This window comes from Poecilia reticulata, linkage group LG6, assembly GCF_000633615.1.
Source record: "Poecilia reticulata strain Guanapo linkage group LG6, Guppy_female_1.0+MT, whole genome shotgun sequence".
Classification (NCBI taxonomy): Eukaryota; Metazoa; Chordata; class Actinopteri; order Cyprinodontiformes; family Poeciliidae; genus Poecilia; species Poecilia reticulata.
In genome coordinates, this window is record NC_024336.1 from 26,610,991 (window position 1) to 26,636,769 (window position 25,779).

The 25,779-nt window shown below is 39.2% G+C and overlaps 2 protein-coding genes across 3 annotated transcripts; one reads left to right on the forward strand and one right to left on the reverse strand.

The window, feature by feature from the left end:
* On the forward strand, positions 1-20,903 carry gas2a (growth arrest-specific 2a). 2 transcript variants are annotated; one of them, XM_008412046.2, is made up of 9 exons: positions 1-177; positions 250-327; positions 4,888-5,049; positions 7,890-8,020; positions 13,228-13,372; positions 14,405-14,468; positions 14,558-14,780; positions 14,856-14,963; positions 19,000-20,903. In XM_008412046.2, exons 3-9 carry the CDS (start codon positions 4,905-4,907, stop codon positions 19,207-19,209), a joined length of 1,026 nt encoding a protein of 341 aa, XP_008410268.1. In that variant the 5' UTR covers positions 1-177; positions 250-327; positions 4,888-4,904; the 3' UTR covers positions 19,210-20,903. The 2 variants fall into 2 exon arrangements, with proteins under 2 accessions (XP_008410268.1, XP_008410267.1); XM_008412045.2 differs by lacking the exon at positions 1-177 and having other exon boundaries at positions 205-327.
* svip (small VCP interacting protein) lies at positions 20,403-24,203 on the reverse strand. Its single transcript, XM_008412048.1, has 4 exons — positions 23,677-24,203; positions 23,418-23,468; positions 21,843-21,956; positions 20,403-21,592 (listed from the first exon to the last, which is right to left on the reverse strand). The coding sequence occupies exons 1-4, from the start codon at positions 23,737-23,739 to the stop codon at positions 21,578-21,580; spliced, it is 243 nt and encodes an 80-aa protein (XP_008410270.1). The 5' UTR covers positions 23,740-24,203; the 3' UTR covers positions 20,403-21,577.
* Positions 24,204-25,779: the final 1,576 nt, after the last annotated feature.

Here is a 25,779-nt window from a genome sequence, read left to right on the forward strand (position 1 = left end):
CTTTGATGTTGATTCCAGCCCGTTTCTACCCAAACGAACCAGACGACATTACTTTAGTCTCACTCTTTCGCATGAAGGCAACAGGAGGAGGGAGGCTCGACCAGCTGGATTAAACTTCCCTCCCATCATCATCACCAGTAGCAGCAGGAGCAGCAGCAGCAACAAGAGCAGCGTGCTGTGAGTATTTGTGTTTGTCTGTCAGATCTCCGTGCAGTGCGCTCCGACGCAGACCTCTTCACATTGCTTCAGTGTTTTGGAGAGCAACCTGTCCGTCGGAGAAGCATGAAAACTGGGACTGAGCAGCTCACAGGACGAGTGAGCTGAAGGGTGAGCTTTTGACTATTCAAGTCTCATGTCAGATCGATTCTTCTTTTGAATTTGTTTTTATTTATTACCAAACTATGAACTATGAAAAAAAAATTCTAGCCAAAAGCTGGATGCTGGTTAAGTCTTTCCTGAAGAGAAGATTTCATTTATTTTTGCTTCATTTCTCTAATGCAATGAGAGGCATCTTGAATTACTCAGATAATGACATTTTGTTGCTTCAGCGGCAGCCTTTTAATGAGAGCGTTCTGCTGAATTTCAGACAGAAGTCATTAGGCGTTCACCCTTGATCTTATTTCCAGACTGGCAAACTGACTCTTGTGGCTCTTTTTATTTGTCACGGTTGTAAAGACGGAGACAACTTTAAAAAAAAAAAAAAAGTTATTGCAATTGAATCTTTAAAATAATTTTCGGAGAGTGCTAAGAGACCAGAAACAACATCAAAGTTTTCACTTGTAATTGAACATGTGGTTGTATTTTTAATGCATTTTGCTTATTGGATGTTTTGGAAAACATATAATGAAAAATAAACTGATTAACGAAATGGCAAAAGCTAATTAGCAGCAAAAAAAAATCATTGCATCTTAAAAAAAATCTATATAAAATAGACTTTTTGTTTGTCTTGTGCATGTTTATATAATTCACAGGGGGTTTTTTCTTCATATTTTATGCAGAAGAGTTTGTCCTGCAGTGAGTTGCTGCAACAGCTGCTATATTCTGGTTTGTGCAAGCAAAGCTTATCTCCTGTGGAAACTTTGCAGAATTCCCTAGTTTAGTTGAGTGATCCCACCTCTGGATAAGTTTGCTGTTGTAGAGGAGGATGAAGAAGTGGAGGCCAGTGTGAGCTAGCAGCACAGAGACACTTTTGTGTTTTATAATTGAGGCAATACGCAGTCAGGATTCCTATCCATATGCCTTTCCTGGAGCAATCTGCAACAACCGTGACGCTTTTTAATGGCTTTGCGGAAGTTCAGAGATCCTTCCAGAATGACAAAATGTATCTGTTCATTTAAACATCTTCTGAGATGTTAAATGCAAACTTGACCTGAATCTTGCAAATTCAGGTCAAGTTTGCATGTCATATGAAACATGTCTTATAGCAGAGTGGTGTTTTTTTTGGGCCCGAGGTCAAACAAGCCAACTAACAGTGTGGTGAGAGGCAGGAAGTATGTCTAACAATGTTCCATTGAGAATCATGTGTTCTCATATTCTGGTCATAAATATCACAGTACTTTACAAAACATGGAGTCTTTGCTCTAAAAAATTTGCATTTTTTATTCTGCCTTTATAGTGAAATTTTCATATTTCAACCACAAACTTCAACGCACTTTATCAGGGTTTTACGTGAGTGACCAACACAACGTTAGTATTAAAGGACTAATGTCCCAGAGAGATAAACTCCTCCATCTTCGCATTGATTTCTGCAACAGTATCTTCACAGATCTGCCAAAAGAGTCAATCAGAGCTGCAGCTGATCCAGAATGCTGCTGCTCACATGTTGAAGCAGCATTCAGCTTCTATCCACCATAAATCTGGCACAAACATCCAGAAAACTGGAGAACAGCCGAAACACTGACTTCCTTTAAATCAAAACCTGCTTGTTTAGAGTTGACTTTGATTATTTGTAGGTAGATTGTTGATCAATATATCTGATGTGTGTTTGCTTGATGATTTTGATGATGTCACTTGAGAAAATGTAATGTTCTTAATTGGTGACTATATTATGTTTTAATGATGCAAAGCATTATGAACGGCCTTGCTGCTGAAGTCAAATAAACTTGATTTGACTTGATTTGAATAGCGTAACTGTCAAGTGGAGGGAAAATGATCCATGGTTGCCAAAATCTTTCACCTGAAAAAGGTTTGTTACAGAACATTATTGAACAAACGGCATCAAGAGGAGCGAGGATCGGAGCAGACAGATCAGGAATGAAGCTGTGGAGAATTTTCAACCAGAGACTTAAAGTCACATAAGTATTAAATGCATCATTTGAAAACGGAAAGCGTTTTCCACATTCTACCAAGAAATGGCCGTCCTCTTAACTGATTGCAAGGAGAGTATTAATTATGAGCATAATTTTCTCACCAGAGATCTCCAGAGAGAAAATTTGTTGACAGGGCAACTATTGGTTATACACCTCACAAAATCTCTTATCGAAAAGTTTTTCCTTTAGAATTCCAGCGTTTCCTTCATGTCTTCCAGACGAGACCAACATTTTACTGCTTTTGCCTGCATTCAAAGCCCAATGTTGTCTTGCAAACACCATCTTCCCCATGAAACATGGCGGTGGCAGCATCATGCTGTGAAGAATCTTTTTATTGACAAGGACAGGGTGCAAAAACTGGGACGAAGGTTTGGTTTCCAGCTGGACGCTGACTCTAAACACAAAGTTGGAGTTAAAGTGACCAAAGGAAAGTCTTGTGATCGTTTCACAATTCTTCAGCAAAATCTAAGAAAAGTTTTTTGCATGAATATTTCTCATCCTAGAACATCATAGATTAAAAATGTGACTAAAATACTGCATATTTACATGCAGCACCCATGCAGGAACCTGCATGAAGTAGCTCCGGTGACCTTGCTGCGTCACCCGTCCACACATCTCACATGGGAATGTCGCACCTGCGTGTAACTGCAGAGCCCCAGCGTTCGGTTTGTGTATGCTGCTAGAAGCTGTCATCCTTGTTGAGATGAGATGACCTTGCTCAGACTCCAAGGTTTTTGATGTCTGTTTTTGTCACAGCAGTGTGATTTTTACTGCTGCACGCCGACAAGGAACCTTGAAATGTTTCGCAGCTTTTTGTCGTGTTTCTCTCTCTCTCTCTGCAGTGAGCAGAAATCCTCTGCCATCCTGAACAATTTGTTTATGGCATCTGTTTCCTTGTATGAAAGAGGTGTTTTTTTTTGTAATTAGTATCATATACGTCTGCTTTTTGCATGCCATGCAGTCATGTGAGGTATTCCAGTGTGGATGGAAACCTTTGAAATTCGCCCGTGTGTTTTCATGATAAAAAATAAAGCCTTTTATTCCAGCTTCCTTTAACTAAACCAGCAGAGTAAGAAAATAAAATGGCAGCTGAAAGCTTTGTGGTTCAGGTATTAATAGAGTGTGAGGTTGTCTCCTGTCTGTCTGCATCACAGTGTTGTTCAGTTTACTTCAGAGAGACAATCACAGCCTGAACTTTGTGGTTTCTTCCTCTGCTTACATCTGGGGGCTATTTGCTTCCTTAAAGGAGACAGCTGACAGAAAACTGAATGATTTTCACGCAACAACTCACACAGTGAACTGGGAACTAAAAACAGATGTGAGAAATGTCTTGTTTATCAGTGACATCACCATTAGATGGAATGAAGTCCTGTTTTTAAATATCAGCTTTATTACCGATGTCAAAAGCTATTGATCCATGCAAACTCTGCTGCGGCGCTGACTATTGGATTGAGACAGACGGTGTAATAGACTCCATTACTGGTGGCAGGGAATACTCAAAGAGCTCTTTGTTTAATAAAACTGCTATTGTCTGAGTCGAGCCCGTATGAAAGTGTCCGTTGTCCGATGAAGGAGGGAGGAGGAATGTTGCTGTCTAACGCATTCAGATCGCTGTAATCCCTACCGGGATTCAACCTGGAGGATAAAAGCAGTCAGAATGGATTTGTTCCTTCACTCCTTTTAGGAAAGTTGGCCTCATTAGCAGCTATATTTCTCAAATCATTTAACTTCATCAATTAATAACTGTGGTTGTATGGAATAAGAACAGGGAAACGGTTTGGTGTAATCTAATCGAAGGGATTCTGATGAGATTAAGTAGCTGTGCAAACAGCCAATATTTGACGCTTCATGCAGAACAAATGTAGACAAAAAAAAGATCAACTTTTCTCAAAATCGGGAAGACAAAAGAACATGCCTTTGAAGTAAGGTGGATGTGTCCTGATTTTTTTGTGCTTTTGTTACTCCCTGAAATTTGTTCTTTTCTGCTGAGAGTGAAACTTAAAAAAGTTTAAAACTACTGAAACTATGGCAAACAGGGCCATACGAGGACCAAGGTTTACAAAGTCTTACAAAGACTGAGGAGGATGTTAGAAAAGGAACATATTAAATAGAGAAAAATCTTTGTGTTTCTTTAACAAAATATGTGACTACATGGTCTATACAGTAATGACTTGGAACTTTTTCAGCTTCAAACCTGCAAAATAAGCCAAACCAAATCCTCAACAGGGAAATAATTGCTCTTATCTGTTTCTATCATTTTTGGCTCTTTTAAAATGGCAAAAATGTAGCATCCTGTTATTTTGTTTGCTTTCTATTCTTTTGGATCATACTCCTGCAACAGATGATGTATTTATCGTATGTGCCTTTGCACATCTCACCAGAGGTTCCCATAAGTCTGGACGATGCTGTGCGGATTCAGTAAAAATCACAAAAAAGTTTAATAAGCCAAACTAGAACTCAAATTTCATTTAACACTTCGAAATAATGTCTCCTACAGCTGTTTTTGGTTCAGTTTCGACTTACTGCCCTTGATGTAACTTTTAATTGAATCATCTTTGGTCCTCACCGTGTGCTCCAGGCAATCAGCAGGCGACCATGTGCAGCTCGGTGAGCCCAAAGCAGCTCTGCGGTCCGGGGCTGACAGACATGCAGCAGTACCAGCAGTGGCTCTCCAGTCGACATGAAGCCAGCCTGCTTCCCATGAAGGAGGACCTCGCCCTGTGGCTCAGCAACATTCTTGGTAAAACATTATTAATACTCATATTAGTCTAAAATAGGCTGGTGAAAATCCTATCTGTATATGTAAAGCGCATAGCTTCATTTGGAGCATCGTTTCGCATCCAGGTGATGTGGATACAGTCAGAATTATTATTTTAATAACGTCTGCTTATCTTCACGCTTTGACGTTTTGGATAATTATGAGTTTATTTGGACACAAACTTTTATTCTCCCTACACATATTTTGCTGTTTTGCTAATTCATTTGAAACACTGACCTCTGAATGCAACCATGCTGCAAAAAAAAAACAACAAAAAAAACTGTTAGCCTCCTTGTTTTGTCTTTAACATAATTTAAGTGGTAGTGCTGATGTAAATACTTCTACAGGAAGCTGGAATCAATCTAATTCTCATTACTAACCCATTTTCGAGTCAACAAACTGTGACCCTGAGTCAGTGTTCGATACATTACCTTAAGAGAATAATGGACATCATTAGCTTTTCTTAAATAATGCAGAGCCACTGGTAACGAATAAGCAGTATGGAGGTTTTTTGTGCTGCTGTTTAGTTTTTAATCACTGCAATTAGAAGTGAATACATGCAGCTCCCCAATCTAATCTGAATGAGATTAAATTAGGGACCATAACCCAATGCAGTTTTGTATTTTATGACTCTATGAGTTTTAGAGACATTAAAATTATAGTTTAGTCAGCTTTTTGGCTTTGTTTACTTCATATGTGTATAACTCCAGTTTAAAACACTTAAAAGTACTTTATAAAACAAGCTGGTCTAATGCTGGTTTCCAGTTCCAGTTAACAGAAACAAAGCTGAGATTCCAACATGGCGACGCCCAAGTAGCTATTGATCATAGGACTTCTTATAAACATTGTTTTAAGACTTACTTTCCACATTAATTGGTCCAGTTTAGAGTTGCAGTCACCACATGTAGCATTGATTTTAGTGTATCTTGTAGAATAAACATATTTTCAATTCACTGTTGTTGATGAAAGGAACGGCCATTATGGGTGTAAAATCCAACTTCGTGGTGTGTTCCAGTTGATTTTCCCAACTCAAAGTTGGAAATTATGAGTTTCGATTACAAACCCAACGTATCTTAAGTCACATCCGTTTTTACTGAATCCAATCCACCGCGAGGATCTTACAAAGTCTGATAAAAAATAAAAATAAAAAACAGTGGTGTATGTATAGTTTTCTGACTGAACTTTAAATATTATGTCTGTGAAGGGAATTCAAGTGAATGTAACTTGAAAGGGATCTGTAAATCACTGCATTCTGTTTTTATTTATATTTTTATTTATTCCAGCTTTGTTGGAATTGAGTTGTAAAAAAATGTGTCAACTTCACTTCAAATCAGCAGCTTGTCGGCTGAAACTTGGACACTACTGGGGGCTTCAGCAGGACATTTCTAACTAAAAACACATCAGAGCTGATTTCAATCTCAACCCTAAAGAAGTCATGTGCTTAAAAGTTGAATACTTGCCAGGAAATCAATAATTTGATCACTGATCAATTCTGATTAAAAAAGAGGTGGCAAATATCCAGCCAGGGTTGTAACAGGTGCTTAATAAGGACTAGAGAATATGGGACTGAGTTGTAACTTATTTAGGGATGTTTAAATGAATATTAGTGGAGGTGTATGTTAATATTTTAGCCTGTGTTTAATATCAGATATGAGAATTTACTGTAAGGTAGTTTGGTGTTAAATCATCTCATCCTGCAAAACGAACAGTTTAAACGCATCATTAAAATCCTCCACATTAATATGACATTTGTTCCCATAATGAGTGGATGTAAACTTCTAACCGGATCTGCAGATAATGTTCAGAGATACTGAAGCCATGTTTGTCTACGTGTAGCTATGTTTAATAACTGGGTGTTTCTCCAGGGGATGTCCTCTGAAGTTATTTCTTACATTTACTGCATGCAGGATGAGTTCCTGTAACAGACTCCGGCTTATGGGAAGCTATGAGGGAATAATCTTTCCTGTTATCTCTGGCCGTCTGTTTGCTCTAGAACCGGCTGAACCAGAGACCTGGATCTGTAAACCCTGCAGACATCTTGGTTTTTAAAGCAAATGTGCTTTCGCAGAATTCATTGAGCTACTTTTTTTTTTTAATTGTTTGCAGTTTCAGGTTGAGAGAGTTTTGGACAAACCTAAGGGGCGATTTATTTACTTGGGTTGAAATATTTGTATCAGTGCTCTGTGGCAGTATGTGTTGCTCACACAGTAAGGGGTCGAGGGTCGAGCATAAGACGGCAACTTGCAGAAAATTTCTCAAGATTTCAATAGCTCTTTCTTTTTTTGGGCCTCAGCTGCAACATTTGGAACTCATTAAACATGGAACCCCAAACCCCTCCTCTTATAAGAAACAGAAATGGGATTAAAAAAGAAATCTCTCCAGTTTCTTTCCACAGACAAATCCCCCACCCCCTACCACTACCTCCTATTTCACGATGACCTAACCGCAAAAGTATGGTCCTCTGGAAGTCGGTCAAGTGGACGCCACATGTTGATCACCAATATGTATGTGCAACTCTGCAGCATAATAAGGCTTTATTTTGGGTAAACGGAGTCTTCCTCTGTGCCACTGGACTCCCAGGAAATCCCCCAAATTCTTCATAATCTATATTTTACACTCTGGCCTCCTGAGAGGTTTTACAAACCTACAGCGAGGCTTGATCATTAAAGCAGTTCTGGAGAGTTGAAAGCATTACATCAGGCTCAGGAATGAACAGGAGATTGAATTTTATTTCTTTTATTCACGTATATTTTAAATGAGCACACTTTTGATGGATTTATGGCGCTGGACTGTCTGCCTGTCTTTATGTGTCCCCTGCTCAGGTCTGGAAATCACCGCTGAGAGCTTCATGGATCGGTTAGACAATGGCTTCCTGTTGTGCCAGCTGGCTGAGACGCTGCAGGAGAAGTTCAGGCAGAGTAATGGAGACCTGCATGAGCCTGGCAACAGCAAGGTAGAGAGAAATCGGAGGATCGCAGTGCGATGGCGTGAGACAGATTACGGTGAAAATACTCATTTGGAAGTTAAATCGTGGCTGAAAGTGTTCCCAGACTTATTTTCGTTGTGAATGATTTTGCAGAGCAGCGCTCCAGAGTGAAAAAAATGAACAAATAAGTGTTCACTGATTTGATCAGATGGGACAAAGGTCACTTCAGTCTTGAGTCTTTTAGCAGCTCCTCTAAAACTGTTGATTAATATTTAGTAAGAGTTATGCTGCTCCAGTTAGTTCTCAAAGGTCGCTTTCTGCGATTTGAAAAACAACGAAATTCATTACAGGCAGCATCTCTGAACTCTGACGGTAAAACTGAAATAAGCATTACTGGGCATTAAGACTGAAAATCTTCAATCAAAGACTAACTTCTCCTGCAGATCTGTTCTTTAGTTTTTCACAATTGGTCCCTTTGCAACCACAGGTATGTGCTTCAGTGTGATTTTACTTTAACTACCTCAAATTAGAGCATAAACGTTAAGTGGAAAGAAAATTATCACGGTTTTAACCTTTTTTTTCTGTTTACAAATAAATGTCTTAGATGTGTGGCGTGCATGTATTCCTACCTCTTTACTCTGTTACCTCCCTAAAAATCCCAATTTATACGGCAACCAATTGCTGTCTAAATTTTCCCAATCACAAAAATATTCACTTGAGTTAAACTTTAAATCTTTAAACAAACCTTTTTTCTCTCTCTCTCTTTTCATTAACGATAACACAATAGCACTTTGGTTCTTTGGTTTTTAAAAGTGCTATTTAAATAAATTTGACATTGACTCTGACATTGAGGGAAGCTGCAGAGAAACACAGCTCAGGTAGAAGAAATTGACGACCAGGTAGCGATCAGTCATTTACAAAACAAATCTAGCCTTTTGCGACAGACTGGCAACATCATGCTGTGGTGATGCATTCAAACTCGAACAAGGAGACAACCGTAAGTATACAGTCAGATGTGTAAGGGAATTATTTAGATCAATGTAGAGTGTTGGAATGGTCCTGTCAAAGCCCGGACCGTTGAGATTCTGTGAGCTTGAGCTATTTTGCAAAGAAATCAGCAGAAATCTCAGTTTTTTAGATGTGGAGAGCTAGTAGACACCTACCCCAAAATACTCACAGCTGTAATTTGTAGCAAGAGCTGGTTGACTGAATACAAATGGCCGCCACACTTTCTTTCAGGCTTAGGAATAAAAAAAAAAGATAAGGAAAATCATACGTCTAAATTAGGCACCGTTTTGTGTTGATCTGTTGCATAAAATCCTAATTAAATACATTCAAATTTATGACTGTACGACAGTAAAATGTAAAAAGAAGAAGAAGTTCAAGAACTGAAAAAGTTTGGCTAGGTGCTGTAATTCAGTGAGATCAGCGTGACCGATGAATACAAACTTTGCCAAGAGCTCCACGATTTAAAAAAATATACAGAAAGTAAAGGTGGGGGATGGGGTTTTGCTGTCTCCAATAGGGTGGAATGAAGGGGAAAAAAATAAGCAGTAGAGGCTTGTTAACTAGCGGGGCCCCACAGACCCTGGGAGAATTGGAAGAACTGCGCTAAAGGTTTTGGAGTGAGGGTTTCATGAACCTTGGAAGTAGATATCTGTATTTTCTGCTAATCTCAATGTCATCAGAGTCATTTCAGTTTCTCTTATGACAGCATATGTTTTTATGAAGTAAATGCATGGGTTTTTTTTCTGAAACATATGTAAAATACAGATATAAAATCCTGATTTTAATATATTTACAAAAGCTTCACTTAATTCTGTCAGGCAAAGAATCTTTTGTGGCTTCTTCTGTGAGAGTTGTTGATGTTTGCACTGGGGCATTGCCGCTCTGATGACGAAGGGTCTCCTGATCTCAGTGTGAGCGCAGCAGCACAGATGTGAGGAGATACTTGAGGTCAACGACCGTGGGACAGCAGAGACGCTACTGAACATAAAGGAGCACATTGATTGTTGAGAGCAGAAGAAAAACAGCAGAGCCGTCTCAGGTTTTCAGATCGTTTGCGGTGAACATATGTTGCTCTTTATCCACAATTAAAAGACACGTCAGCGTAAATGTCAGAACCTAACAACAGAACAGCGTGCTTTCCACATTTCTTGCTCCATAAAGTTTTGTTTAATGCCACTTGAAGCTTTCCAAGTCGCCTACAGAGCTGCAGTTTTTACCCTCAGGTGGGTCTAAGTGAACTCCAGTAGAAGTCAAGTCTTATCTGCTCATGTGACAGGAACACATAAATTAGATGTTGTAGATACAACAAATAAAAAAGATTTCTTAATTTTCATGCTAAATTCCAATGCGAAAGCATAATACAGACATGATCAGTTCAGATTAGTGCTATATGTGATTGAAAGCAGGACAAATGCAACATAAAGCTTTGAAAACTTTGTGAAATCTGCAGACTCCACGAAGTTTGAGGCTTCACTTTTGAGATGGTTCAGAAAAAGGCCAGTGAGGTTTAACTCTGTAATACTAAACAGCTGGTGAGACCTCTCACTGCTAATTAGCCTAATTGCCAACAGATTAGTTACATGATGAGCCAGAAAAAATAAACAAACCGAAGTGGTTGAGGCTTCTACAAATGGAAAAATGAGGGAAGAATGTTCAAGCAGCTCAGTATTTAGCTTCCTTGCCTGTGTGTTCCTAAATAAAAGCTAAACGCAGCAGCATCGACCCAGTTACGCTGATTCAAGCTCACAAAGCTGAAACTGAATTCATTCAAACTTAAAGTCCACTAAAGGTTTGTAGTGGAACCTGGACTTTTGTTTTGTAAGGTTTTGGTTTTTGATATTTTGTTCAGTAAATAGGTTAATTTTAAAACCAACTACCTCCTCTATGCATTTGGTTCTTGCTCTACTGTAACGTTAGCTGAAGTCGTCCAAACATATCTTGTCCCTGTGGCCAAACAGCTCAATCTTCTTCTTGTCTGTTCATAAATCTTTCCTCTAAAGCAAAGTTGGCTTTGTTTTAGAGGAAAGATTCGATTTTCTGTCAGCAGTGAGGTTGTTGGTTTTGGAGCAGTGCTTTTTCTTGTTTAGCACTCTCTCATCCTTTGCTAGCGTAAAACTTGCTTCAGTTCGGTTAGTTTGAAGATGTTTTACATTTTGGGTGAAACTTGGACTCAGTTGAGTGTCGCAACAGGACAATGATCCCAAATGTAAATCAAAGCTGCTTTTTGAACGGAACAACCCTGGGGAAAAAAAAGCTTTAGCTTTAGAGAATGTGGACTTTGTGTAAAAATGTTATCCAAACCTAACCAGTTTGCATGAACTTGTGGCCTGTAGATGACCACAAAACATGCGGTTGAGAACATTTTAAAACCTATCAATAAACATGCTAGTTTTTATTTGAGCCTGCTAGTAACGACTCTTAACTAGTGCAGCTAGTTCTTGATTTTATTTACGTTTTTTATTAGATTCACTAATTGCGGGGATGCCTCATTAAAAACTTAAAATAACATTCTTCTTGTTACCACAACTGTACATCCCTGTGGTTTTGAAACATGATGCTGGTGATAAAATAGACCTGTTGCCCCATTATTGCTCATCCACTTATTAATGTGTTAGAACATAAAATGTGCTGAACGTAGACTTTAAATTTGTTAAATCTGTTATAGAAAACACTATATCTGGTCAATAAGAAACACATTTTGAAGATGTGTGGAGCATTTATCCATTTGGGGAAGAAAGCTGCACAGATCTCAAGGTGAGAAAACTGCAGATAGTTTCTGCAAATGTTTTGATTAGGCCGTGTTGTAATCACTCAGTAACTGGCCACAGCATGCTGAGCAGACAGATAAAATATATAATAATAACACAAGTATGACTCAACATATGCACTAAATGTGAACAGATGTATAACAATTTGCCTTAAACCTCCTGTGCGCTACTCAAGTATTTTTGTTTTATTCTTTATGTTCCCATTTGTTCAGAAATAATGTTTTCATGAAGCTCTTTACCTTATGTGCAATCAAACACACAAAGGTGCCAATAATAACATAACAAGCCACAGCAGAAATACATTTCATTTTGACTGGCATATTAAATGCCATTGGCAAGCGTTTTTTCCACAGCTATGTTCAATAATAGAGGAACATAAATGAGTGAAGAAAAAAGAAAGGTTTAAAAAAGAGCCTGGAATGAAATGAAAAATACCCACAAAAGCTTGCATATTTCCTGCATGAGCTCACTGCACCTTTCTCGAAGCGCAGACACACATATCCTTCATAAAACCGCAGTAAGGCGCATAAATCTCTGTGAACGGACCGCGTGGGGGCTGAAACCCATAAGTATGTCATTTGATCCTAAATCACGGAGGGTCTGGTAAAGTAGCTCCAGTTTTCAGAGCCTTCATCTCCCATATTGATCCACAAAGAAAAGGCTCTCAGATACCAGGATGAAACCGGAGCAGATGGAGGAGACACTGCTGTCTACTTCATCTCAATCAAAACACTGGACTGGGCCACACGTGGGCAAAATACACCTCAATCTCTTTTCGGGCCTCAATCAACCACAAATAGATCCGTGAAAATGATGTTTAAATATCTTGGAGCTTTGGGTTTGCAGTGAGACAGACGGTCCTGGGCTCCGGTCCCAGTCTGGGGTCTCTCTCTCTGCACTTTGCATGTTCTCCCTCTGCATGTGGCTCTTGTCCCAGTCGAGTTTTTTTACTCAAATCATTCTGCTGGGATAATAACGTCTTTAAAAACTGAATCGCTTCACTATGATCTGAATTTTTGATCTGAACATTTTGAATTCTGGTTTACGTGTTTCATAGGTCAGTGGTCTATCTCCATTTTTAAGGAAACCAGATGGTCATTTTGTCTTTCAAAGAGGTTTTGCGGTTTGGCAGACAAATTGTTGACAACACAATGAAAGAAATTTGGTTTTAACTTCCTGTATGACCATTTTCATACAAAATACACAAACCTTTCTCTACTTTTGAAATAGTAGGAATGTCAAGGATGTGCAACTAAAAAAGTCATTTTTTTTTATTACACTTTGAAAGCATTTCCATAAAATCAACAGAATATACAAGGATGGGGAAGGATACATAAAAAGATAACATTAAGACAAAAACTTGTGGAAGTGCAAGGAAAAAAAATCTCATCTTAAATCATTTAGATAAATACTATTTTAATTCTTTACTTGTGTGTTTTCTCTTCTTTGTACTTTCAGAAGAAAATCCCCAATCGGAGGATCCCGTGCCGGCAGAGCGCTCCCTCCGGTTCTTTCTTTGCTCGGGACAACACAGCCAACTTCCTGGCCTGGTGCCGTGAGGTCGGAGTGGGTGAAACATGTCTCTTTGAGTCTGAGGGCTTAGGTGAGTTGAACTGGGTTTTTCCCCATTCGTGTCAGACCGCCACCAAATCCGAATGTAGGACAATCTGGCTGCGCTAACAAAGATCCCAACTCTGGCACTGCCAGGACACCGGACTCAGGTTTCTGGCTCCTTTCAGAGCATTGATTGTGCAGGTACAATAGTGAGCAGAATGGACTGTTTACCTCACAATCCTCTCTTCCACTGTGGAGAGAGTAACTCTGCATGACGAGAAGAATGTCTGAATTAAAACACAGACATGACACGGACATGAATGTGTGAGTAAGTGAAAAAGTAGGCCAACGCTGTCTGCGTTATTCTCCAGCTATAAATATTTTTCTCTTCGTTGTCTCAAGCCTTTTTCCCTTGCATGTTATTTTACTCCAAATAAATGTCCTCAAGATAAGGTGCAGAATGTTACAGGGTCATTTACCACATTTTTTCTTTTTTTCATTTTGATCCTGAAGGTTTATCATTGTCAAGTATGCAGATAATTTAATTTCTAGAGGTCAGGCAGCATACCGAGTCAGAGGTTAACACTGAATTACAATCCCCTTCTAGCCTTGCAGACATGCAACTGTGATTAAAATCTGTGGAAATATTTCCAGAAACAGTAGCTGATGGATTTCTTTCTCTTTCTGTCCTTCTTTCTTTGGATAAACTTATGAGTTCAGCAGTAGAGGTGTCGACACCCAGGTTTGCTCTCATACAGTGGATCTCCTTTCTGCATCGCATGGTTGGATGTGTGACATCTATTGTGTCGTTTTGTCTGCGCACTTCCTGCTTGGTTTGCCATTGGTGGAGGTTAAAGCGACCATCTCAAACTTAGGCAGATTCACTCACTTTCATGTAATTTGTAGGGAAGAGAATGAAGGAGTTGAGTGACTTTTGAATGCATGGAGTCCATCAGCTTGTTTTTATGTGTTATTCACCATCACCAAGCCACTCATCTTCACTCATTGCCTTGTACTTTTTTGGATGCCTTATTGTGTCTCATTATAAAACTGAGTGCTAAGCTTTGCTCTCTTCCTGTAGTTCTGCATAAGCAGCCGCGAGAGGTGTGCCTCTGTCTACTAGAGTTGGGTCGGATAGCGTCACGGTTTGTTCCAGTTTTGCTCCGTTTTCATTTTTTTGTCGTTTTTAGGCCCTCGATATGATTCATCTGATTGTTTATTTTTTCACATTTAGCTACAATGTGGAGCCTCCAGGCCTTATAAAACTGGAGAAAGAGATTGAACAAGAAGAAAGGGCACCTCTACCTCCCCCATCACCCGTATCCCCGGCTCCGCCTCCCCTCTCGTCCCCTTCTTCATCCTCCTCCCCGTCTTCTTCACCGACACCGACTTCAACTCCAACTACGACCAAAGTCACTTCGTCCAAGAAGGGCGCAGGCAAGCTCCTGGATGATGCTGTAAGTCACACACGGGCCACTTTTGCATTTCAAATCAGAGCAGAAAAATGTGTAAAAGTGTTTTGTGTGTTACAGGTGAGACACATCGCTAACGATCCGCCCTGCAGGTGCGCAAATAAGTTCTGTGTGGAAAGACATTCGCAGGGTCGATACCGTGTTGGAGAGAAGATGCTCTTTATACGGGTGAGTTTAGGAAATGCCTGAATGAAATGAATCAAGTTTAAATGTCACCAGAATAAAAAATGTATTCCATAAATCAGGGGTCTTTGAATCCTGGCCTCTAGCACTAGAGTCCTGTAACTTCAACACACCTGAATTGAATGACGAGGTCTTTAGCAGGACTCTGCACAATGAGGAGGTAATTCAGTCATTTGATTTAGGTGCGTTAGAACCTGGGACACATTGAAAAGACGCAGGAAATCAGCCGGCAAGGCCTGAATTTGAGGACCTTCGCCATAAATATTACACTGTATACTGTAAAATTTCAGAAAATGTAGTATTTACTAGAATTGTGTGTTTTTCTTTGGATTACTCGCTTAGCAAAATTAACAGTGGTTCTTCTAGCTCCATAAATCCTTTCTATAAACAACTGCAGTGTTTAGTTTTCACTGGACCCGGTTGCCTCCAAATGTCAGTCATCCAGCTGAAGATGAATATACACTGCTCAAAAAAATAAAGGGAACACTTAAACAACACAATATAACTCCAAGTAAATCAAACTTCTGTGAAATCAAACTGTCCACTTAGGAAGCAACACTGATTGACAACGGGGACCCTCGTCAGGTCAGTCAGTGTTGTTTCCTAAGTGGACAGTTTGATTTCACAGAAGTTTGATTTACTTGGAGTTATATTGTGTTGTTTAACTGTTCCCTTTATTTTTTTGAGCAGTATATTTGAAGTTCAATATATCCAAATACATGAAGCTCATTTTATTTTATCCATTTATTTTGAACATGATAGAAGTGTAAAATCTCAGATGACCAAGGAATGAAAAAGACACATTTTTGTACAATAATCTTAACATGTAGGTCAGAGTTCTTCCAACTGATTAACCAACAATCCCTTAAAAACTGGTGAATTAAGCTTAAAAGCCAAGAACTCAAACATTTAAATTAACCTCTGTTATACTCAGAAAGTACAACAAATCAAATACATTAGGAATCTAAAATAAAGGAGAAATGATTTACTTGGCACTACATTTGCAAGTTGTGACGTAGGTGTTAATGCAGTTTACATGTTTTTTCTCGACTCATTCCAACCGAGTTGAAACTTATCTGCCACAGATTCTGCCTTTCACTGCAGAAACAGAATATTTCTGTCCTGTCGGCCTGATAAATTGCTCCTACCTGGTGTAATACCAGCTCAGCAGCATTTCTGAATGTATCGCACAAGAGCGGTCCTCTAATGTGCTCCAGGTGGTTGCGATCATTACAACTGCACAACGGTTTCTCATGCAGCGGCGCAGCCTGAGGCCTGACCATCAAATGCGTCCAACTGTCATTTCTGGCTTGGCTCTTTATATGTTGGGATTTTCCTGAAGTTCCAAAATCTTTTCTCAATATTGTGCGCTGAAAATGCTTTTGATTATATATGAAGTGTGTGTGTTTCAAATGGTTCAAACATCAGCAAACTCTTTTTATCTGGATAAATTTGATCCTAATTTTTCTCTGAGCCAACCATCGTTGTAAGCTCTTAATCAGAGATAATGCCACACTCTTGCTGTGTGGAAAAATAAACATCCACCTATAACCACATATTCGAATTGCCAGGCTGTTACTTTAATCGTTAAAAACAAACAAAAAAAAACTTCTATTTGATCTGAGGAACACAATTAGCTGTGAGCACAGTAAATGTTTCTCAGCTGTCCATGAGCCGAGGGATGCCTGGTATTTGAGGAGGATAAATTGAGGCTAACCGATATGAGAACGAGAATCTGTCCTCCTGGGATTCTGGTTACTTGGCAACCCACATCCAGGATTCACACATCCAACTATGTGATTCATGCCAGTGGTATGTTTGAGATCTGCAGGCGTGCAAACGAGAGTTTCCTCTTGGATGTCCTCTGCTGCCGGCCCAATAAACTGCAGCGCAGTTCAAATCTAGACCTGCCACCCAATCATCTCTACTTTTCTGCAAGATTTTGATGAAATAATCTGCAGTGGCGACAATCAGAGCGCAATTGCTAAGATGAAAGAATTCCAGCCACAATAACACGGCGTGAATGTAAACCATTAATGCCTCTAAAACCCATTGGTTTAGTCTCCAATGTGTTGCTAAGCAACCAAGGACAAATAACAGGCGAAAAGTGTTGATCCAGATCAATCTGGTACGCAGCATACACTCTCCAAAGTCAGGTCTACTTTTTATCTCTGCGGCTGGCAGCACAAATGAGCTGAAGAGGCTTGAAATCATCTGTTTTTCCAAACAAAATCCCGAACAATAACTAGAGATCTCGTAACAGAGAGAGAGCAGGCGTTTTTATAATGCCAAGTAAAACGAGCATTAAACGACTGTCGCTCTGTCTCTCAGCCAGCTCTCTTTATGGTGAGGATGCTTTAATTAACATTCCTCACATGGTCTCCCTGCTAGCAGCTGCTACAGTGAGGCCAGTCAGCGTCTGTAAGCAGCTGGGGTATGGCAAGCTGTTTGTGTAAATAAACATTCCACCCTCGACTGCAGCCGTCATTTGTGGCCGTCAGCTGCAAAAAAAACAAGCAATTTTTTTATGCCAACTTAGAGTCTGTTTTGTCCACCTGAGTAAAGCTGCCTTCAAGTTAAACGAAATCAACGTTGAGCTTTTGTGCAACAAATGACTTCTGTGAAAATTAGCAAGTAGTTCCATAGGTCGTCAGAGGTCAACAAGCCAAGTCAAATGAAATCTGGTGTGAATCTGCTGTGCTGCGTTTGTGCAGCAAAATGTCTTGTTTGTACCACTATCATTTTAAAGATATTAATGTTTCCAGAGGTCATCAAAGGTCAACGAACCAGTCCACGTTTACAAAATCGAATGAAATTTTTGCCACTCGACTGTCTTACGTTTGTGCTGGTTTGTGCGGCTAAAACGTGTTTGACACCAATTCAGTTTAATTTGAAGAAGGTTTTGGGGGACGGAGGTCACTTCACTCAGGTCTTTTGTCCATCTAGTAGTCAGAAGTCCTAGGAAAAATGCATATTAGTCAACTACTGGTGCTCACGTGACGACTGACCTTCCCCACTGTAGGAGCAAATGAGCTGCTTGTTGTTTGAGCGTGAGACGGTGGAGAAACCTCAGAGTGTTTCTGGACGGTGCTGTCCCCGCTCGGCCCCCGGGCCTCCGCTGTCCTCTGGGTTCCTGATGAAGGACTGGTCTCAGGCAGGAGTCATGTCCCAGAGCAGCATGATTGAAACCTCGCTGCTTCACACAGATCCATTAAGTGCACTGTAACAAAGCCCCGGGCCCAGTGCAGCTGATTGGAAGTGCTGCCCCACTGCTGCCCCCTAGATTGATTCTTGTAAGAGGCTTATAAATGTTGTATGTTCTGCTGCTGGAGGGCAAGAACCCTCATATCTGACCACACCGAAGTGACAAGGTCCTTCCTAGGTAGTCCATCCTTTTTTATCAAACTGTTTTAGTCATTCTTTAAAGCTTATTAAGGCATTATGATTTTTTAATGTACCCTCCTTCAGTAAACAAGCTTGGTGCTGAGGTGCAATGAAGTGCCAACGAGGAAAAGTGGCAGTAAGCCTTCGCTCCGTAGCAGACGTGTTTTATGAGCACAGTCTCTTGGGAATGCGAGCGTTTGATCATCTAATACAGCGGCGTGTTTTATTTCTTTTTACTATAATGGGTGATGTTGCCATGGTAGCGAACCTTGGGAATGTGCCCTGATATGACAGGTGTCACATCCTAAGGAAAAATTGCTGCAAAAAATAAAAGTCACTTTATAGACTTGTGAGACAAACATAGCACAGATTTAGAGTTTGAGTGGAGAAACTGGCTGGATATTTTACAGCCGTACTTACCATGCTTTCAAATCTGTGGCTGCAATGTGACGAAATGTAAACGTTCTATGGCCATTAATTAATTTCCCAGTTACTGCAGACTTTCTCCTACAAAGCCTTTTGTACTTTTCAAGAAGTTTATTACAGAGATTTTCATCCAGATTGCAGGTAAACCTGTTACATAAATGTTTGTTTCTGAATGACTTTTTAAACCAGCTTCGCTAATTTCCTGTTGCAGATGCTGCACAACAAGCATGTGATGGTGCGGGTCGGCGGAGGCTGGGAGACGTTCGAGAGCTACCTGCTGAAACACGACCCCTGCCGCATGCTGCAGATTTCCAGAGTGGAGGGAAAGATATCCCCCATCAGCACCAAGTCCCCCAACATCAAAGACCTCGCCCCAGACAGCTACCTGGTGGTGGCGGCCCACTACCGCAGCAAGAAGTGAAGGCCCACCGCAGAGTGGTTCTGGTCTGGACATGGCCTGTGCGTGACTTTTTTAAGCCCACTCTCATAACGGGGCTTTGCTATGCAAAGACGTGGAGGAAACACAGAGAGAGCCAACTTGTAAAATAATGTTATTTGAGGGTGCAGTGGAAAAAAAAATTTAAATCTTGGGTCGTATAGTTTTCAGTTTAATTTTGTGCTTTATCTTATTTTCTTTAGCTTAGGAAATTCTCATGATTAATTTTGTTGATAATTAGTGTAGTGGGTGGAACATGAGCTTAGCAAGGAAGTTGTAGATGTTTGTGACATTTGGTTTTGTTAGTTATACTTAAAGCAAGAGTAGGTTCTTTTCAGTGAGTATTCAGAGGCATCTCGTCTAAATCTGATAGTCGACATGCAGAAGTTCATCCTTTTCATGTAGAGATGGATTCATCAGCACCTCTGTGAAACTAACATTTTGTCATTAATGCCGTTTTAACACAGTAGGTAGAAGATATTCCACAAGTATCAATATTTTGATGTTTCAAACTAATTTTAACAAATATATTAGAACAACAAAGATTTAGATTGTGTGTCTTTGCAAAATAGAAAACATTTCTCTAAAATCCAAAAAAGTATTTCTTTTAATGAATTTCTGATTAGGTTAAATGTAAGCAGTGCTTGCACTACATGCAACATACCCACTTTGAATTGATTTAATGTCTAAATTGTGGCATAATCTTTATTTCAACAATACAGAACTGAACCACAGGGGGTTTTTTTGACTTGAGAAGCTACTTATGCTTTTCTTTTTGCGTAGAGTTACTGACCTCTAGAGGTAGAACAGAGATCAACATGAAAACAATCCGACTTTTGGTTTGGAGTTTTACAATAACAGACAGTACCTGTATCAAAGCTGAGCTCATTGATATGTGACTTTTTATGGACTATTATGTTGATTTTGTACTAAGAATAATGATTAAAAACTACCAAGTTTCTTAGAAGTGAAAATCCAATTTTTTAAGTAAGCTGTAAATAAAGTCTCATTGTTTGTGACAACTTCCTCTTGTTTGCAAATACCAAAAACCTTGAATGAGCTTCGTAATTAAAACATCTGTAAATGTTCATCTGATGCCCTGCAGACACAAAGTCAGAAGGTGTCATTATGTGTTGAGATGTAAAACCAGGAATCAGCATCTGGAGTCCAAACACACGTAACAGAAATGTGCTTTATTAACTGTAGCAGTGCCATTGGCTATACCCTTTGTCCTACAAAATGGCAAGAGCACCAGAAGCTTTTGAGGATCAGGCAGCTTTAAGAAAAGATCTCAGTTAAGTGAAGCACTTTGAAGAATATTCACTACATCGTCATCCAGCACCATATGTGAGAGTACAAAGGCAAAGCTGCAGTCTCCAAAAAAAGCTGTGACAAATGGTAGAGAAAATTAATTACTACTGAATTAATTTTAAAGTTGTGGCATATCCACACAACAAACAGTAACACTAGTTTTTAAGTCAATCCAAATCATATTAGTGCTTTACAGTTAAATTCAAATGAAGAAGCTCAACCAGTGCAATAGAGCAGGATTATGACTGATTTATAAAGTGCTGAAGGTCACATGCACAAGGGTGAAGAGGGCGAGTCTGGTCTGGAAAATATTTCGGCCTGTTTATCACTGATGCATATTATCATAGTGGCTGAGAGTGAAGTCAGCAGAATAATCAAAGTGGCAACGAAATCGTGTCATCAGCAGAGCAGAGTTGAAATCATGTTTGCTCCCCTTAAACAATCCAGTACAAAAAATGAATTTAAAAAGTCCAACACGTCATTCATTGTGTTCCTTATAAGAAAGGTGATGTTTGTCGGAGGCCTGTCCACTGCGAAGGTCATCAACATGCCTAAGTCACCAAGCACACATGGTTCAGCTTTTAAACTGTCACGTTCGCATAAGTTACTATGTTACCAAGTCGCTCTGACCTAAACCTGCTTCAGTACTGAGAGGAAAAAAAAACATCTCAATTACAGAAGAAAATTACAAAAAATAAACGACTGCGATCTCTAAAACGGATGACTCATTTTCTTTAAAAGACATTCTTTGAATGATGAGCCCTGTTTAATCGCATACATCCCTATATTATTAATATAATCATGTTTAATCGGAGGTTTGAATAGTAATGCGTCATCGTCAACCTGTCCTTTATAACTTGGCAAATACGGTTTAGTTTTCTGCCTGATGTGATGACAATCAAATGTTTGTAACATAAAATCAAGCAAAAAAAAGAAAAAGAAAAGGTTCAACCGGGCAGCAGTTCCAACTTTTTCAAGTAATCCAGCAGACAGACTTCATGTTGATTTGGACATTTTAAGTCCAACTTCTCCATCAGGAACTTCATCCGACCTGCCACTGAAGACAAAAACAAAGATCAAACAACAGAGCAGGTTACACATCCAACATGAAACCTCTGCATATACAATACTGCTGTAAATGTTATCGGGATCAAAGTTCAATAATATACATGTCAGAGATAACAATCATAGCCCTTTTTATGGCAAGGATTACTGCAATGTAATGTCCTACAGCTTTACCGAAAGACACCATCAAAGTTTAAAATTAAAACGCGTAGAAAGAAGCATGAAGCCAAAGCTGAACGTACCTTCAGTCCACCGCCGCCAGACACAGACGTGGTCATCGCCTGCTTCTCAGTTTCTTCCTGTTTCTTTCTTTTCCTTTCAACTGCTTCTGGATTTTTGACACCCCTGTACGCCGTCTGGAAGTCAGAGAGGAAGTGGAGGGAAAACGGCAATGCTCATTTCTGATTTCACTGAATGCTAGAAATACTGTGAACACAGGCATGCATATGTGTTTTCAACAGGATATTCCGTTTCAGCTGCAACCTTTCAGAATAAAAGGCATGATCTAGTGTGCACGCATTCAACCGCCAAATAAGGCATCGCAGTAAAAAGACGCACGCAGCAGCTCTTGGTGCGCTGTCTACGCCATCGGTGGGTTAGAGCTTTGTGCTTTTGCTTGCAGCAGCCTGAACTGTAAAGGTTAACACATAACAGTGACTGAGCGCAGAGAAATGTGGCAGTAAAAGTGTTAGCCAACCTCAGAGGTTGGCTTTCGTTTCCATCTGAATTGACTTACCTTGATTTAACTTTAGCATGGCTCTTACTGGTTTGCAAGTGTCTTTTCTGCACAATAGAAAAATGCTCACCACACTGCACAGCAGTTCTTAAATACAAGTTACCAAATGTTCAGATGTTTATAGTCAAGAAATGTCTTTTTGAGTACATGAATAGCATGGCTGAAAAATGATATAGAGAGGAAGTATTTCCTTTTTTTTTTTCTTTATGGCACACTGGTGGGACTGTTTTTATACCGTGGCATTTTTTTTTTTTTTTTTTTTTTTTTTTAATGAAGGTGAATATGTTTATCGTCAATATATTTTAGATAAGAATACTTTGGGAAACGGTGTACTTATGTCTGTGACCACAGGCTTATTATATGTGATCAGTCAACACAAATTGGAACATATTTTTTAAGCAAAATGAAAAGAAAGATTTTTGTGTTACAAATAAAAATCTGAAAAGTATGATGTGCATTTATATTGAACCTTCCTTGATCCAACATTCATAAATAAAATCCTTCAAAAGTCACTTATTTAACAGAGTGTGTCTTTGTGTAGCCAAATCTTTGTACAGCTGTCATGTGCAGGTCACAAAGAAACATCCAGAGGAAGGAAAACCACTGACTGCAAGTTTAAAGAAAAAAAAATATCTACAGTAATCCACTTTTCAATCCATAAAGGAAAAACCATTTTAACACAAGAACAAAATTTACATTTTTGGTCTACAAGCAAAATGTTGCCTGAACTTATGAGGCTGGAGTTTACTATCCAGAAAGACAACAACCCTAAATGCGCAGTCAGGGCTGAATGTCTAAGAATGACCCAGTCAAAGCCCACACTTAAATCAAACCCAGAAAACCTAAAACTACAGGAAAATGTTGCTCTATAAACTTTTGAGAACAGCAGGTGTTAAAAAAAAAAAAAAAAAAAAAAAAAAAGCAAACCAGCAAACCTTACTATGCACCGCTTTTTGTTGGTTTAACACGGCTTGTCGATGTTGACATGATGGGCGTGACCCTAGGCCACTAAGTTAATAAAACCAGCTTAGCTAAATACTGTCTGACTCAAAATCTGCAACGGGAACCACTCATTACTGACCTCTTTTTGTCTCTTCTCAGCGGCTTCAGCCAATTGTTGTCTCCTCGTCTCCTGTTATGAACAGAAAACTATGAAATGACAATCATGTGAAGAAGCCCTGATAGTATGTCGCTGTTTACTGTAAACCCGTTAATAAGGATCTTTTCAGTACAAAGAGTAATAAAAACACATTTTTCTTAGCTTTGTTACTCTGTATGTCATTCTGGCTTATCTATAGCGACATATCCAACAGGAAATGTAATTAATTACATTAACTTACAGGATCCGGGGTGACAACAACGTCGTCAGCTGCTCCACCAAAGCACGGTAAGCACATTCCCATTCTGGAATTATTTTATTATTCCACGCAGTAAAAGAACGGCGTAGAAAATTAGTTTTCGGTTTCTCCAATTAATTAAACCAGAAACCTAATAGGATATTTGGCCAGTCACAACTTGTATGCGTAGTAAATAAGGCAAAAGAAGCGGCAGCTTCTACTCCAGCTGACAGCCGCTGGGTTAGCGGACATACCGTTTCCGTTAGCTAACAGCGGCTCCTGCTATTAGCCCGGGGTGGACATTAGCATTCTAGCTACCGCCTAGTTTAAGCTACCGCTACAAGCCAAGCTGCTTCTCTGAGTCACATAATAAACCGTTTCCCTCCGCACCTTTTATTAAATCGGCGCCGCATTTGGAAAATAAATCTCCCCAGAAGTCAGATACCTAGAGTTCAACACGCCTCTTTGCCCGTTTGTTTGTGTAGCTTTTACTGATAAAGCCAATATGTTACGTCGGTTACGTTCAATAACGGTACGTTAATAAGCGCCGATGACGTCACGCGCATTTGGTTTTAACGTGGTCAAAATATGACATATAACACAAATGAAAGACAAAAGTTGTCTTTTTTGTAGCTGGCAAAATGTGAAATATTATTGTTTTTATTTTATTAATTTTATTTTATCTCTATTGAGCCTAGTTCAAGCGTATATACAGCAAACAGTTGTGACTGGAAATACTCTGTGATGATTTACCTTTGCTGAAAGAAAAAACAATAGAAAAAATATCCCTTGTGCCTAGATTTATTTCTAAATTATGTTAACATAATTTATAATGATGTCTACTTTTTAAAACATGCATTTTTTATTTTAGTCATTAAAATACCCAAATTTTCACATAGCTTTATATTTATTATTTGAGTAATTTCTTGGATGGCTTTGTTTATCTTTTACTTATGTAATAATATGAAGCAGTGCTGGTCTACTTGAGTGCAATTTTTTGTACTCCCTTCAGATGAAGAAAATCATGTAAATTCAAAGAATTAAAAAAAAACAAGAAGTCAGAGACTCAATTTTTTTGATAAGTAGAAATAAAAAAAACTGAGTTTTAATTTGATAGTAATTTCTTTGAGGAAATTCATTGTGAGTCAAGTTTTATGTATATTATTGTGTTTATGTATGTCTGTAAGTAACCATTCTTCATTTTGATGGATGAACACATGGAATGTCCTACAATTTTTAAATAAAGTATATATATTTAATCACTCCTTTGACTGCATCAAATAATTGTTTGGGAATGGCATTAATCCCAAACAAGTTTTGTCGTTGTGAAGCATGAAAAAGAGATTTTTTTTTTTATTATTCTTGTCAAAACGTTGAAGGTACATCCACGTCAGGATGTGCTACAGTGATCCCCTGAAATCCGCTCCTACAGCACCACCTCGTGGCCAAAATGAATATGTCAATGATTTTGCTCATCAGCTTCGACACATTTATAACTCTTATCTATTTTATTTGCTTGTGAAGTGACAAGAATAATTTGTCCGCGCTTAATAAAATGTACTCTGGGAAGAGTGGTGAAGGTTAAAAATAATGCTCACATTTAACTCCACTTCAGATCCCAGACTTAATCAGATGTTGACAGATGCTTCTCATACACAGATTGCTTTCATATTTGTGACAAGTTTTGAATGTTTCTGTCCATGTGATATGGCTCTCCCTCTAACGTGAGTGGAGGATATCCTCTGTTGTTACCCTCGTTGTCAGCAACATCGGTAAAATAGAAACCCTGTGTGAAGTGAGTGATGCTCTATAGGGCAGGAGCTCCGTCCAATCAGTGCTCCCCGATCAATAGTCTGAGAGTTTAATGTCGTACTCCTCTTTACTGTCAACAACTCCACCTATTCATCTTCCCTGCAGAGCCTGCATGGGCTGTTTCACAGCTCCCAGTGCTGCGCTGTGGGAGTGACAGGTTCATGAGACTGGACAGCCTTTGGGAGTGCAGAATTTATTGTTTTGAAGCATTTCAGAAAGGAAATATATAGGGAAGTTGTAGAATACAATGGAATACATGGAGTCAGATGCTGCTGGTACTTCTTCAGGTAGGTT